This window comes from Geotrypetes seraphini, chromosome 2, assembly GCF_902459505.1.
Source record: "Geotrypetes seraphini chromosome 2, aGeoSer1.1, whole genome shotgun sequence".
In the NCBI taxonomy this organism is placed as follows: Eukaryota; Metazoa; Chordata; class Amphibia; order Gymnophiona; family Dermophiidae; genus Geotrypetes; species Geotrypetes seraphini.
Window position 1 is genome coordinate 395,096,675 of NC_047085.1, and position 16,316 is coordinate 395,112,990.

The 16,316-nt window shown below is 44.0% G+C and overlaps 1 protein-coding gene across 4 annotated transcripts in view; it reads left to right on the forward strand.

The window, feature by feature from the left end:
- The window catches only part of TRA2A (transformer 2 alpha homolog), a 234,683-nt gene extending 219,738 nt beyond the window's left edge, over positions 1-14,945 (forward strand). For all 4 annotated transcript variants that reach the window (XM_033930863.1, XM_033930860.1, XM_033930861.1 and 1 more), the window contains exons 7-8: positions 6,921-6,988; positions 13,615-14,945. In XM_033930863.1, coding sequence (XP_033786754.1) covers positions 6,921-6,988; positions 13,615-13,625 — 79 coding nt within the window. In that variant the 3' untranslated portion in view covers positions 13,626-14,945. The remainder of the gene's footprint in view (positions 1-6,920; positions 6,989-13,614) is intronic.
- The last annotated feature ends 1,371 nt before the right edge of the window (positions 14,946-16,316 follow it).

Sequence of the window (16,316 nt, forward strand, 5' to 3'; positions counted from 1 at the left end):
TATCCAAGGACAGCAGGCAAATATTCTCGCAACCCACCCACCTCCCCTGGTTGGCTTCTTTGCTAGCTATCTGAACTGAGGTCACGCTGAGGAGACGCATGCCCTAGGTCGGGCGGGAGAGGCACTCGCGCATGCGCAGTCCACTCGCAAGCTTGAAAATCTTCAAGCAAGTCTGCTTGCGAGAACATCCGCTAGGGGGCTCTGTAGATGACATCACCTACATGTAGAGAATATCTGCCTGCTGTCCCTGGATAACACCTGTTACGGTAAGTAACTGCTTCCTCAGCAGCGTCAAGACGCACTTATTCAACTCTGCCATCAGGTTACCCAGATTCAATCTCTTTCCGCAAGGCGCATGATGGTTTTTCTAGGACACGTGGCATCCACAGTCCATGTGACTCCCTTTGCAAGATTGCACCTACGGGTTCCTCAGTGGTCACAGGCTCTCGACCACTCTCGCAGCATATTGCAGTGACCTCGTCTCTTCAACAGTCACTACAATGGTGGATGCAATTTTCCAATCTCTCCAGAGAGTTGTTTTTCAAACACCACCTCATCAGAAAGTCCTGATTACGGATTCTTCAACCTATGCTTGGGGGGCTCATTTGGATGGCCTGCACACTCAAGGTCTTTGGACCATTAGGAATCGGCACCATCATATAAATCTGTTGAACTCAGAGCGATTTACAATGCTCTCAAAGCTTTTCAGCATCTTATACAAGATCAAGTTCTTGTCCATACGGACAATCAAGTAGGTACTATGTTAAATAAGCAGGGAGGAACAGGATCTCTCCTTCTCTGTCAGGAGGCTCAAAAGATTTGGAATTGGGCAATTCCTCGCAACTTCTTTCTCAAAGTTGTTTACATTCAAGGGGAACAGAATTATCTGGCAGATCAGCTCAGCTGCATTCTTCAACCACATGAATGGACTCTGAACTCAGCAGCTCTCTATTCCGTTTTCTCACAATGGGGGACTCCTCAAGTAGATCTGTTTGTGTCTCCCCACAATCATAAGCTACCCTGCTTTTGTTCCAGTCTATACTCGCCTCATCGCTTGGAAGAGGACGCTTTTCTCCGGGATTGGACGAATAAGTTTCTTTATGCGTTTCCACCCTTTCCTCTTGTTCTCTGCCACCATGATTCTGATAGCTCCTCGGTAGCCCAGACAACCATGGTTCTCCCTTCTACTTCAACTTGGTATCAAGGAGCCAATACTTCCTGTAAATTTTTCCAACTCTTCTCATGCAGTCGAGGTTCTCTTCTACATCCCAACCTTCAGTCTTTACACCTGACAACTTGGTACCTCTCAGGCTGAGTTCAGCTGATCTCATCTCTCAGCCTGTTCATCTAATTTTAGAAGCTTCCAGAAAACTGTCCACTAACAATGCTTTCATCAAAACTGGACAAGGTTTTCTTCATGGTGTTGTCTTCATCAAGAACAACCAAAATCCATCTGGGTTTCCAGAATTCTGGATTATCTCCATTTGTCTGATTTTGGACTCAAATCTTCATCTATTAGAGTTCACCTTATCGCAATCGCAGCCTTATATCAGTCAGTGGATGATAAACCTTACAGCCCATCCCCTCATTTCCAGGGTTCAAGAGAAGACTTTTTAATGTCAAACCACCTCCAATGGTGTGGGACCTCAATGTGGTTCTTGCTAAGTTATTAAAGCCTCCATTTGAACCAATGTCTACAGCTCATCTTAAATACCGTACTTGGAAAGTTGTCTTCCTCATTTCACTCACTTCTGTCAGAAGAGTGAGCGAACTTCAAGAGTTGGTGGTGGATCTACCATTTACACTGTTCCACCATGACAAGGTGGTACTTCGCACTCATCCAAAGTTCTTACCAAAGGTTGTCACAGAATTTCATCTCAATCAGTCGATTGTGCTTCCAGTATTTTTTCTAAAACCTCATTCTCACCCTGGAGAGATGGCTCTTCATACCTTGGACTGCAAACAAGCATTAGCTTACTATTTGCAAAGGATTAAATCACATAGATAATCTCTCCAACTTTTCATCTCCTTCAGTCCTAACAAGTTGGGGCATCCTGTTTCCAAGAGAATGATATCCAACTGGTTGGCAGCATGCATCTCGTTCTGTTATGCTCAGACTGGGCTGCAACTGGAGAGTCGTGTCACAGACCATAAAGTTCGAGCTATGGCAGCTTCAGTAACTTTTCTCCGCTCTACTCCTATTGATGAAATATGCAATGCTGCTACTTGGTCCTCAGTTCATACATTCACCTCACATTACTGTCTGGAATCTTTTTCCAGACGGGATGGCACTTAAGCCAAACAGTATTACATAATTTATTTTCTTAAAATGCCAATACTCCCACCATCCCATTCTGGTTAGCTTGGAGGTCACCCACATGTGAGAATATGCTGCATGCTTGTCTTGGGATAAAGCACAGTTGCTTACCGTAACAGGTGTTATCCAGGGACAACAGGCAGATATTCTCACAACCCACCCACCCCCACCTCTGGTTGGCTTCTTTGCTGGCTACCTTAAATGAGGAGCCACGTACCTATGTCGGGCGGGGAAGACACTCACACATGTGTGGTTGGACGCAAACTTTCTAATGTTCTTAGTGGTGATGCACTTGGGACCTTCCGTACCAGGGCTCCATAGATAATGTCACCCACATGTGAGAATATCTGCCTGCTGTCCCTGGATAACACCTGTTATCCCAGGACAAGCAGGCAGCATATTCTCACGTATGGGTGACATCACCGACGGAGCCCCGGTACGGACCACTTTAAAAGTGCATCACCACTTTAAGTCTTTAGAAAGTTCGTGATAACCCAAATCGCGCGTGTGCGGTCCCTCAGTTTCTTAGTTTCCGTGGAGCTAAGAAGACACGTTTTTTGAACGGTGTTTTTTTCAACGGCCATTGAAACTTTTTAATCTGCTGCCTTCCCATTCTCGTGGACTTTTGACTTTTCAGTCATTTTCTTTTTTCTTTTATTTGTTTGTTTTTAGTTTTAAAAAAAGTAACAATTTTCTTTTTTTCATTTTCATGGGTTTGGCCTGGCGGGGCCTGTTTGACCAACTTGGCCTCAAATTTTTGATTTAGCTGAGGCCATTTTTCCTTCCATGTCCCGCCCGCAGACAGGCTTCAAAAAGTGTGGACATTGTGCTCACCCCATCTCTGTGACTGACCCGCATCGTTGGTGTTTCCAGTGTTTGGGGCCCAAGCACCGTCCTGACAACTGTTCCCGCTGTTTTTCTCTGCAGAAAAGAACCTTAAAGAATCGCTTAATTCAACAGCAACTTATTTTCGGTGTCGCAACGGAAGGAGACTCGACACCACTTTTCGACGTCGGCACCAGCCAAATCAACACTGCAGCTTTCAACATCAGTGGAACCATCTTTGGTGTTGCATCCTTCAGTGGGTAAGCCGGCTAAGAAGCATTTCCCCCACCCCCTCTGGGCCTCAGGTCAAAGTAGCAGTGAGCCAAGTTCTGCCGAACTTGAAGAGGCCCAAGAAACGCTCCGATCTCGGTGAGTGCCTCGATATCGGCCTCCTCATCGCTGGAGCATAGAGCCGCACCGAAGGTACCAGCAAAAGTGCCAGCAGTACCGGTGCTTACTCTCAAGCAGCAGATACACGATTTGCTAAGAGAGGAATTGCATGAACGTTTATAAATGCTAGTGCCAACCCAACTTTTGCCCACGTTGACACTCCCCCAGTGCCAGTCCTGTCTGAGCCCTCGACACTGATTGCATCTGCAGTGAAGTCTCCTTCGGTGCCGCTGCTTCATGTAAAGGAATCGATACCTATGATTCACCGGCACTGGTCGTTCTCAACACACACATCACCTGAATCAATGTCGGTGCAGTCTGGAAAGACACTGCAAAAATTAAAACATCTCGAGCCTTCGACATCAAGTGCTCGACTTCGATACTGGACTGTTCAGGATTCAGACCTATGGGGAGATTCTGAACAAGATCCTATCCTGTCTGAAGATGAGGATTCTTCGGATGATGAATCCCCTTGCCACTCTTCTCAAGAGGCTCCTCTAGTATCTGAGAAATCTTCTTTCTCCAAGTTTTTTCGGGAGATGTGGATTACGATCAACCACCCAAGGAACTCCACTTCATGATATCTTATGAGAAATTTTTACAAAAATTTAGAGACGCCACTTACTATTCCTGTGGCTCCTTGTAAGTTGGACTCTTTATGTAGGGTGGTACCTATTCCTGGGTTTGACAAACCCCAACTTCCACACGAGTCTCTCCTGGTAGAATTTACCTTGAAGAAATCCTCGGAGGCTAGTGTGTATGCCTCTGTACCTCCTGGCAGAGAGGGCAAGGCCATGGATCGGTTTGGTAAATGAATGTACCAAAATGCTATGTTAGCCAACCGGTCTGGCAATTACAATTTTCACTTCTTCTACTTGAAGCATTTAGTCAAACAAATTGCTGCTTTCCAGAAATATCTTCCAGAACATAAATTTCCTGATTTCCAGAATTTTATTTCTGACCTGTTCCAACTGAGAAAGTATGGTTTGTTCCACCTATGATACCTTTGAACTCACTTCACTTGCTGCAGCTATGTCAGTGGCCATGAGACGTCTGGCCTGGCTTCAGGTTTCTGAGCTAGATGTCAACCATCAAGACAGGTTAGAAAATGTACCTCGTCTAGGAGACAAGCTTTTTGGTCCCTCCATGGACACGGCTACCCAGAAGTTGTCAGCTCATGAGACCAGATGGGACACTGGGTCAAGCCCAAAAAGAAGCCTCCACCTTCTCGTCCCTTCAGACTAGCTTCTTCCTATCAGAGAAGGTCTGCTGCAAAACTTGCGACTCCTGCTCAGTCTCAACCCAGGAGATAGAGACAACAGCAACCACGTCAGCAGCAAAAACCACAGGCTGCCCCCCAAAAGCCTTTTTAACGTATTTTTTCAAAGTATAGCCAATGTCACCATTCTGCAGGCTTTGCCTCAGCCCATCGGAGGCCGTCTCCAATTTTTCTTCGCTCGCTGGGAGCTCATAACATCAGACTTCTAGGTCTTAACCATTATACGTCAGGGTTACATGCTCAATTTTCACACCCTGCCACCAGACCATCCTCCAAGAGAGTCTGCTTTGGATCTTGCATAGTCATCCCTTCTCCAGGAGGTTCAATCCCTTCTCCTGCTGAATGCCATCAAGGAAGTTCCTCTCAGCAGAATAAGGAGTTCTACTCCTGTTACTTCTTAGTTCCAAAGAAGAAAGGAGGACTGAGACCCATTCTGGATCTCAGAGCTCTCAACAAATTTCTAGTCAAGGAGAAATTTCAGATGCTCTACCTCGCCCTGCTTTATCCTTTCCTCAATCAGAACGATTGGCTATGCTGTCTGGATCTCAAGGAAGCCTACATACACATTCCAATTCATCCGGCTTCCAGGAAGTACCTCCGTTTTCAAATCAATCGGTGTCATTTACCAGTACAAGGTCCTACCCTTCGGCCTGGCATCTTCTCCCAGAGTTTTCACAAAGTGCCTGATTGTAATGGCCGCATCTCTCTGATCACATGGCTTCCAAGTCTTCCCTTACCTGGACAACTGGTTGATCAAGGCTGTATCCTCTTAGGAAGTGGTCCAAGCAACATCTCGGACCATTTCTTTTCTTCATGTTCTAGGATTCAAAGTCAGCTTCCCAAATCACATCTTCTTCCAACTCAACTTCCCCAAAGTGGACTAGGTTTTCTTCCTGGTGTCTTCTTCATCATTACTTTCTAACTCAGTGGATTTGGTGTTGGATTATCTGCTTCATCTGCCTGATTCTGGCCTCAAATCTATATCTGTCAAAGTCCATCTCAGCGCTATTACAGCTTTTCACATGCCAGTCGAGGGACAACCTCTTACTGCTCATCCTTTGATCTCCTTTGATCTCCAGATTCATGAAAGGACTTTTCAATGTGAAACCACCTCTCCAGCCTCCGCCTGTCGTCTGGGACCTTAATGTGGTCTTTCCAGTTTGATGAAGCCACCATTTGAACCAATGGCCACAGCTCATCTCAAGTTTCTCATCTGGAAAGTTGTCTTCCTTTTTGCTTTCACCTCTGCCAGGAGGATCAGTGAGTTAAAAGCATTGGTTTTTCATCATGACAAAGTGGCTCTGCGCACACATCCAAAGTTTCTACCAAAAGTTGTTTCAGAGTTTCATCTCGGTCAATCTTAAAGTGGTGATGCTCTTTTAAAATGGTCTTTACCGGGGCTCTGTCGGTGACATCACCCATACGTGAGAATATCTGCCTGCTGTCCCTGGATAACACCTGTTACGGTAAGTAACTGTGCTTTCTGTCATGTGCTACTGTGCTGTAACTATAACATCACCATGCTTGATTTGTTTCTTTGTATACATTTTATTTTTTTATTTTTTTTTTTTTTAATTTTTATTTATAGATTTTCCATTCTTACAACATCTGAATCATAATAATATAATTAATTATTACATATCTAGTATACTATCATTAATATATCATAGCTTTTAAAATATAATATGATAAAGATTATACATTAACATAAAAATATAATTCCCTCCCCTTTTTTATATAACATGTTTCCAATAATTAATCAAATCCCACCCCATTCATATATAATTTTTATCAATGTGCTAAGAAATCTAATCATTAGAATAATTAGTCAATGGTTGCCAAATTTTATTGAAATTAAGAAGATTCCCTTGTTGTAACGCTAATATTTTTTCCATTTTATAAATATGACAGACAGAATTCCACCAGAACGTATAATTTAATTTGGTATAATCTTTCCAATTTTGAGTAATTTGTTGCATGGCGACTCCTGTCAATATTAATAATAGCTTGTTATTATTTTGTATACATTTTAGTAAATGAAAAGTATAAGAACTAGTATTTAAGCATAGGTGGAACTGCAAGTAAATACTGTGCTCTTCTATATTACAGAAGGCGATCACCTTCACCTTACTACAGCAGATACCGATCCCGGTCAAGATCCCGGTCGTACAGCCCAAGTGAGTATATGGATGAATGGTTTTAACTGAAAATAAAAGTAATTAAAGGAATGCAAACTGAAAGTTCTGTAATTGGCAAGTTTTTCTGAAGTTGTCAATTAGGTGTATTTTATTGGCTAAAATAAGAATACAGGAAACTATCAGTTGCGTTTCCAGCTATTAATCTTCGTGTAGTATTCAGTGGGATATACATGCTATCTCTCAAATTCCACCATGAATAGACATACTGTAGAGGGCGCCACTCCTTTAATCTGGAGGAAAAATTTATCCTCAAACATAAAGTAATTGTTAATCACAAATGTTGCCATTGATAACAATAAATCCAGTTTATTGCAACATGAGAAGAGGCAGACAAAAATGTTGAAGGATATATAAAGCTTCCCTCTGGGGGATATTGGTATACAATGCCGTAATGTCCATTGTCACCAGCAAAATCATCTTCTGTAATCCCACAGGAATAGTAATACTAGCCAGCTGAGAGATAAAGTCCATCAAGTCCCGTATATAAGAGGATTATGAACGTAGTAGGGCTGAAGAAAAAAATCTCTAAACTGAAACAAGGGTTCAAGCAAAGATTTATGACAGGACACAATAGGGTGACTTGGGAATTGGCAAGGGATTTATGGATTTTAGGGAGGAAGTATATGACAGGGATATTTACAGAATATATATTTAAATTCCTTAGTTAAAATAATCCTATCAGCATTGGCTTGATGTAATAATGCATATACTTCCTTTTGTAATCGCTCAGTGGGGTCATCCCCTAATTGGATATATACATTCCCATCCTCCAATTGTCAATTTGTTTCTGCAAGATATCTCAGTGTCCAATATCACCACTCTACCCTCTATCTGCTCGAATGATAGTGGTAGATGTATCCTGTGATAGAGACTTCATCGCCAGAGTTTGAGCTCAAATAAGATTATGAGGTTTTTATTCTCTGTTTCTCCAAAGAGGCAACATCTCTAAGTACCAATTTCTCAAACACAGCTATCACATCAGTTGGTCCGAGAGGAATCCACGTAGATGGTACATGGTGTGTGTCGGAAAATGTCTTAGTTTTATTCTCAGGATTTGCACTATCAGTCCATCCAAAATATAATTTGTTTCAATATCCTAAAAAACTTATGAAGGTAAGCATAGATATCATAGGCATCAAACAGGTTAAAGGGGATAAAAGACATGCCTAATTGTAGTACAGATTCTTCAATAGAGATTAAAACTCTAGATGAAAGATTGAAGACGATTCTCATCGATTCTTCTTTATTTTGCGGAGTTTGGCTTTGTTGGAGATTGTTGGATTGCTCAACATCTCTGCAGAGGGTCCACAAGATCTTCTGAGAATGGGGCACTCCCTCAGTGAATCTCTTTGCCACTCATCTTGATAACAAAGTCCCTTAGTTCTGCTCCAGGCTCTGATTATGCAGCAGACTAGTTTCCGATTCCTTTTTCCTCCATAGCAGTTAGAGGGTAGGAAAATGTGTTTGAGGTGGCAGTTTTGGTAGGGGGAGATTAAAAGTTGCCAATAGTAAGATAGAGAAAAGCAGTGAAACAATAAAACCTGATAGTAAATGGGTAAACCAGTAATCAGTGCAATGGTCCAAAATTCTAGAGAACTGGGTTTGATTTCCACCACAGCTCCTTGTAACCCTGGGCAAGTCACTTAATTGTCCATTGCCCCAGGTTAAAAAAAAAAACCACCTTGCTACTTTAGCGCTCTTCCAGACTGGCACAGACGGATGGGGTTACACTCCTCTATCAGCAGGTAGAGGCTGAGAAGAACACACTGAATTCTATCAGCAGTACAAGTAGGCTGTGCAGTCCCTCTTAAGAATCAGTCTGTTCTCAGTCTCTAGCAGGTGGAGGTGGTAAGGATGTGGCTGTGGGAAGGGATAGGAAGTATCCTTTTTCTGAACCTATTCTTATCCAGACAGAGATTGGGTTCCATGGGGTCCTCTTTGTCCTCGGGGGGGGTGGGGGGGGGAGGGGAGGGTCACACTCAAGCAGCTGAGTCCCTTTTCCCCACCTCCCCCTCTGTTAGTGGTGCCTCAGCTGTACGCCTTGTCTGAGGTCACCGACTACAGCTTAGAGAGCCAGTGGGGTCTGCTCCTTTAATTTAAAAGAAAGATTTTAAAAAAAGAAAGCAGACAGAGCCTTTCAGTGTTAGTGCCGGTCTGAAGGGAAATCTTTCATTCATACTGTATTTTTCGCATCATAAGACTAGGTTTAGAGGAGAAAAATAAGAAAAAAAATCATTCTGAACCAATTTGTGTACTAATATATTTAATAAAATATACTAGGCTGTGCACCCAGCACCCCTCACTCCCTGCCAGGCTCCTTGCCCTGCCCCCTTTGCTCCCTGCCTTACTAGGCTTTGCAGCCAGGCTCTGTGCCTTATCCCACCGCCCTGCCCTGTACCCTGCCCCCCTCTGGTGTTCTGGTGGTAAGCTGGTACAGGGCAAGTCTAGTGGTAGGCAGTCCCAGCCCCCCCTACCAGGTATGCAGCCAGCCCCTCTCCCTGCCAGGCTCTGCACCTTGTCCCCCCTCCCTGCCATGCTCTGTACCCTGTCTCCCCTCTGGTAGTCTAGTGGTAGGCAAGGACAGGGCAGGTGTAGTGGTAGGTAGTCCCAGCTCCCCCCCCCCCCCTCCCGGTACCTTTTTAAATTCTAGTGGTCCAGTGATGTATCGGCAGGAGCGAGCTATCCGTGCTTCTGCCCCTCCCTCGCTGGACAGCTGCCTTCTCATATCTTGTGGCCAGCAGTGCACAAGGCAGGAGTGAGCTTTTTGCACTCCAGCTTTGCCCCGCGCCACTCCCTGAATAGTGCCGTTAGTTCTCGCGGGACTCGCAAGAACTGAAGGCAGCCACTCAGCTGCACAGGGCCAGGCTGGAGCGCAAAAAGCTCACTCCTGCCTTGTGCGTTGCAAGATATGATGAGGCAGCTGTCCAGCGAGAGAGGGGCAGAAGCGCGGATAGCTTGCTCCTGCCAATAAACTGCTGGACCACCAGAATTAAAAAAGGTACCGGGGTGAGGGGGTAAAAAATTGTTATAGGAGGAGGAGCTTACCCAAGATGGCGGTCTGAGAGTGTCTACGGAGACGCCGTCGCGCTTGTGGTAAGGGTTCCCTGGATACTATGGTGAAAAGGAAGTCGAAACTTCGGGTATTCCCCGTCCAGGCTACGGCACCATCAGGCCCGATGGACGTCTTCGTGGAACACGGCTTGCGAACTCCACAACCGGAGGTTTCCATGGCTGGAGAGACCGCGCAAGCTGAGGTGCCGGATCTCTCCTTCGAGGCAGTCATCCTCTCTCCGGATGAGCGAAGACCGCCTAGCTGTCCCATTGCGACGGAGGAGTAGTTTGTCGACGTGCCGGCTTGGGATGCCCTCTTGCTGTCCTCTCAGAGTGGGAGGACTGACCCTGGAAGGGGGAAGGAGGAGCCTTTAGGATAGCAGCAAGCAGTGAAGAGATCTCAGCAAGCTCAAGGAGACTCTTTAAGCACTCAGAAGGCTACAGGTATTTTGGGAGCCCATGCTGGAAAATTCTGTTAGGAAAAGTAATCTCCGGATTATTAATTTTCCAAAAGTACAACCTATAACTGTCCTAGCTATGTTTAAAAGATATATGTCAGAAATTTTGAAGGTACCAGAAACCTCGTACCCACCTCTCTCAAAAATATATTACCTCCCAATGAGAGCCAAATCTCAAAATCCAAACCTAAATCAACAGAATTTATCTGCTGATAGTTTGGATTTGACACAGTTTCTAGAGAGGTCAAATACTGAGATTCTCCCAGCCACATTAATAGTACAGTTTGCAATTGATTCAGACAGGGATTGGATGCTTAAGATGTTTTTTAAGCATAAAGATGTTCCATTTATGACTAATATAATAAGGATGTACCCTGATGTATCTCGTTCAACCCAGAGAAGAAGAAAGCAATTTCTAATACTGAGACCTCAGGTTGTACAATTAGGGGCAACTTTTGTCCTAAGATATCCCTGTAAGTGTGTTATGACATTTGGGGGGAATAGATAGTATTCTATGATCCACAGCAGTTATCCAAGTTTATTTCTGATAGAGAGTCTTCATGAGCTTCTCTGTTCTCAAGTTAGCTCTAAAAGATTTGTTCAAGAGCAGTCAGATCGCCTCTTTAGTTTGCCTTATATTTAGTTTCTTGGTTGCCTTATTTCAGTTTTTTCTTCAGCTTCGTCTTTGAAATTGTGGACTAATAATGCGTTGTATAGGTTGATATCCTCTAAGCAGTTTGGAAATTTGATTTAATTTCAATGTACATTGTGGGCCTGATTCTCTAAAAGTGCGTCCCGATTTTAGGCAGCTGTAGGCGTCCTACAGCTGTCTAATCAGCCAATCGGGATGCACATTTTTTAAAAAAAAATGCTCCCCAGGCAGGCCGCCTATATTGAAGGTGAGGCCCGCAAGACACCTAGGCCCTGATTCTGAATAGGACGCCCGGGAGAGGCGTCCTATTCAGAATCGGCCTAAACTAAACCCCGATTCTGTAACCGGCGTCCATGTTACAGACGCGGGTTAGAGAAACGGGTTAGATTAGAAACAGCCCGCTACACTTATCGCGGCAAGGGATCTCTCTGCCGCTATAAGTATAGCGGGCCGCGGCCCCCTAACCAGGAGGATGCCCAAACCCTCTGTCCGAAGATGCCCCCCCCCCACTACCGACCGCCCCCCCCCGACCCTACCGATCCCCCCCCCCCCCCCCGACAATATCGATAGCTGGCAGGAGGGTGCCCAATCCCTCCTGCCCGAAGACGCACCCCCCCTGGCGCTAACCCCCCCCCCCCCCAAACCTCCACTCCACCAAACCTGTTCTTAGAAGGGTCTTGCATGTCTTGAGCCGGCAGGCACGCCTCGTCGAAATGAAGCGGGCCCGCCCCTTCCCGCCGAAGCCTAAGGCCTGATTGGCCCAGGCTCTAGAAGCCTGGACCAATCAGGCCTTAGGCATAGCGGGTCCGCCCATCCCCACTAAGTCTAAGGTCTGATTGGCCACTCTGCAATGTTACCATCAGAAGTGGACAAGATTTTCTTCCTGGTGTCTTCTTCATCATCATGATCCCACGTCCCTTGCAGTGGAGACCTTGTTGGATTACCTTCTTTCTTTGTCTGACTCTGGTCTCAAGTCTACTTCCATCAGAGTTCACCTCAGTGCTATTGCTGCTTTTCATGAGCCAGTTCATGGAAAACTCCTTTCAGCTCATCCTTTGGTTTCCAGATTCATGCGGGGTCTTTTCAATGTGAAACCACCTCTTAAAGCTCCCCCTGTAGTCTGGGATCTCAATGTGGTTCTCTCCGCCTTAATGAAGCCTCCGTTTGAACCTTTGGCTACGACTCCTTTCAAGTTTCTCACTTGGAAAGTGGTCTTCCTTATTGCTCTAACCTCTGCCAGGAGGGTCAGTGAGCTACATGCACTAGTTGCGGATCCACCTTTTACAGTCTTTCATCATGACAAGGTGGTTCTGCGTACACATCCAAAGTTTCTCCCTAAGGTTGTCTCTGAATTCCATCTCAACCAATCCATTGTTCTGCCTGTCTTCTTTCCGAAACCTCACTCTCATTCTGGAGAACAGGCTCTGCATACTTTGGACTGTAAGCGGGCTTTAGCTTACTATTTAGAGCGTACTAAGCCCCACAGATCATCTCCCCAACTCTTTCTGTCCTTTGATCCGAATAAATTGGGACATCCTGTTTCTAAACGTACGTTGTCAAATTGGCTTGCAGCGTGCATTTCATTCTGTTATGCTCAGTCCGGACTGACACTGGAAGGTTCTGTCACGGCCCATAGAGTTCGAGCTATGGCAGCATCTGTGGCTTTCCTCCGTTCCACTCCTATTGAGGAAATCTGCAAAGCTGCTACTTGGTCCTCAGTTCATAATTTTACAGCTCACTATTGTCTGGATGCATTCTCCAGACGGGATGGACACTTCGGCCAATCTGTTTTGCAAAATTTGTTTTCTAAATGGCCAACCTTCCCTCCATCCATTTGTTAGCTTGGAGGTCACCCATCAGTCAAGAATATGCTGCCTGCTTGTCCTGGGATAAAGCACAGTTACTTACCGTAACAGGTGTTATCCAGGGACAGCAGGCAGATATTCTTGCGTCCCACCCACCTCCCCGAGTTGGCTTCTTAGCTGGCTTATCCTAACTGGGGACCGCGCGCCTCCGTCGGGCAGGAAGGCACTCGCGCGTGCGCGGTGCAGCCTACTAGAACTTTCCAAGTTCTTAGAGTGCAATCACTCTAAAATTGTCCGTACCGGGGCTCCGTCGGTGCCGTCACCCATCAGTCAAGAATATCTGCCTGCTGTCCCTGGATAACACCTGTTACGGTAAGTAACTGTGCTTATCCGTTGTTATTGAGTTGCTAATAGCCAGCAATTGGCACTCATCTTGCTTTGAAAGGCAAAAAATTGTTTTGGTCTTGAAGATTAATTATGCATCTCTGCCTTTTTTATTTTTATTTTTTTTTACATTTGTAGTTTTTCTTTTGGCTGCTGAAACAGTTTATTGAACCTTTTATATTTATTACTTTGTGGTATTTTCAATCTATAAGCATTAAGTAAGCTACATTTCTTTTTTTTTTTTTTACTTTAAAGGGCGCTACTGATGGACAGAAGACTACAACTGAGGACTCATACTTTTTAAAAACAAAACATTTCTTCAGACCTTCCTCATTTTTAAAGATCTTTGTTCTTCTAAATGCTGAGTATAGTTTTTCAGCTTAAGTGGTTGAAGTATTGCTTTCTCCTTTGTTTTTTTATGTAAGAAGCCTAAAGATGTGGTTGCTGTAGTTTTGTAGTTAAACATCTTAAGCAAAGCTAAATAGAAATCGCCAAAATGTTAGTATCAAAATCTAGTAAAGTCCTGTAAATTGTTTCATTGTCAAAAACCATTGGATACCTGGCTGTACAATATAGATTTTTTTATTTTTTACTTTTTGTGAACTTGTGAAAGGAGAACAAATACTGTAAAATAAACCTGCATTTACAAATTTTTGGGGGTGAAATGTTTCCTAAAGCTGCATTCATTTTGAAAATGGCATGCAAACTGTACATAGTTTTTCTGGGAGGGAAAGAAGACTGCTTGAATATAAACTTTTCTGTGGAAATGTATAATTTGATCATTTGTGATAAAAGATTTTTGTGGGATAGGGGTGTCATTTACTAACATTGTTCTTTACTGCAAGGCCTATTTTATTCAGTGTTCCTGCAGTAAACATCTTGCATTAGCAGTGTTGGTGTACATTGGAATCCATTTACCAAGGTACACTAACCAATTTAGTGCACACTAATGATTAGTTTGTGCTAAATACTAAGATGACCGTTATTCCTATTGGCGTCATAGCATTTAGCACATGCTAAATTGGTTAGCGCACCTTAGTAAAAGGATACCATTGTTAGTAAATGACCTCCTCCAGTATTTGATAGTAAGAATCCAAGGCTGCTGTTAACAGTTTAAATGTTCATAGACCTCACTAAAATGTGTCAAAGCATTGTTGTTGGTTCAGTTGTTAAAAAAAAACAAAAAACTTATAGTAATTGTGATTTGCTGTTAATCTGTTTTAGGTTTTGGTGTAATGGTGTCTAGTCTTTGTTTTTTGTCCAAAATACTCTCATTGTCACTGTATCTCAATAGTACTAGTACCAAGTATTATGTTACCTATTTTTTCTATTTCCCCATAGGTGGTATTTATTGCAATATAATTGATTTACCAGAACATTTTTCATTTAATTTTCTGAAGCCCATGCACAGAGTAAATAAGTGAAACAGTGACCTTGAGATGTGAAGATAAAGCAATTTTAATTTGTTTGTAAATGATTGTGTGTGCAAGAGTATTTGTTACCAGTAAGCTTAGATGTGAAACTGCAAAAAATAGAATTTTTTTTAAATAGGCAGGTGTGGTTATAATAAAGGAGTAGAAAATGAAGATGAGTGATTCACAGCATTTCATTCCCTTCAGATTAAATACTCAATGGGTAGTAATCTCTTCTACCAACCCCACTTTTTGTAATGAGCCAGTATAGAAATGTGCATTGTATTCAGTTGTTGAAGTATAAGAGCAGAAACTAGTATGAAAACTTCTGCACCACATATCAACTCTTTTGGCTTCACATTTTATACCCAAAACAAATTCTTGTACAATCTCAAACTGTTCCTGAATGAGATCTTTTGTAGGAAACTTCCCTCTGACTTCTAGTTGTCTTCCTAAAAGCAAGATAGTAGAAGCTAGTCTCTTCTGCACTTTATTTTTTCTTTAACTTCAGTGTTATCATGTTGCAGAGGTTCCCCATGGGGCAGCTCTGGCTGCCTTAGATCGCAAACTTTACTGGCAAAGTCTGTTTCCAGGGAGTTGGCTGTTTTGCAGTGCACCCACCTGGACAGCCTGCATTCACAGGTCAGGGCTTGGGGACCATTCTGTTGGTAGCGTTGCTTACCCCAGGTTTGCCACTAGTGGATTGGAGCACAGGATGCATGGTTCCATGGCAGTGTCTCCAGGATTGGGGCTATGTGTGGTTGGTTCTGGGTGAGGTGGAGATCTCCAGTTGGGGCATTGAGCTCAAGAGGCAGTCAGAAGAATGGCAATCCAGGTTCCAAGGCTTGTTGAGGCAGAAGGATGTGTTGTAAGCTATTTCAGCTTCCATCTTGCAGCTCCTAGTTCACAGCATGACAGTGAGTAACTGGCAGCCTGTGAGATAAGTTTTTTAGGGTTCTCCAAATTTAAGTTTTGGGTGGTTTGGAGGTTAGTCTTAGGATCGTCGTTTTTTTAAATTTTTGGTGTGGGTTTCCTGGGCTGTTAGTGCTAAAAATAGCTCTTGCGGTGGCCATCTTGGATTATCTCAATTTGATTTAAATGTTTTTATCTGCCTCAAAACACTTTGGTTTTTGCAAGAAAACATGTTAGATGGACTCCTCAGGGCAGATGGCTATCAGGCGAGCATCCATGTTCCACATGCCACATGAGGGGGGAGGTGGCATCGTCTTTAGCACCCCCTGCCCCTTCAGGGGGGGTTCTATCACTGTCCATCTGAGGACCATCCAGTCAGCGCAAATGGGTCACCAGCAAAATGCAGCCACAATTTGGTGTCTAAAGCCCTTAAAATCTCCAAGAAGGGTTGGTTCAGAGGCAGAGGCGGCTGCCTCTCAGAGTCAAGGTTTTCCCCCAGAATTTAAATATCTAGCCAATAAAAGTTCAGCAAAACCACCTACCATGGAGTCTGTTTGCATCAGGGGCCCCATCTCCCAGAGACAAGGGTCCTCGGCAGCAGGGCCATGCGTAGTCAGGGATAGTCCACCAATG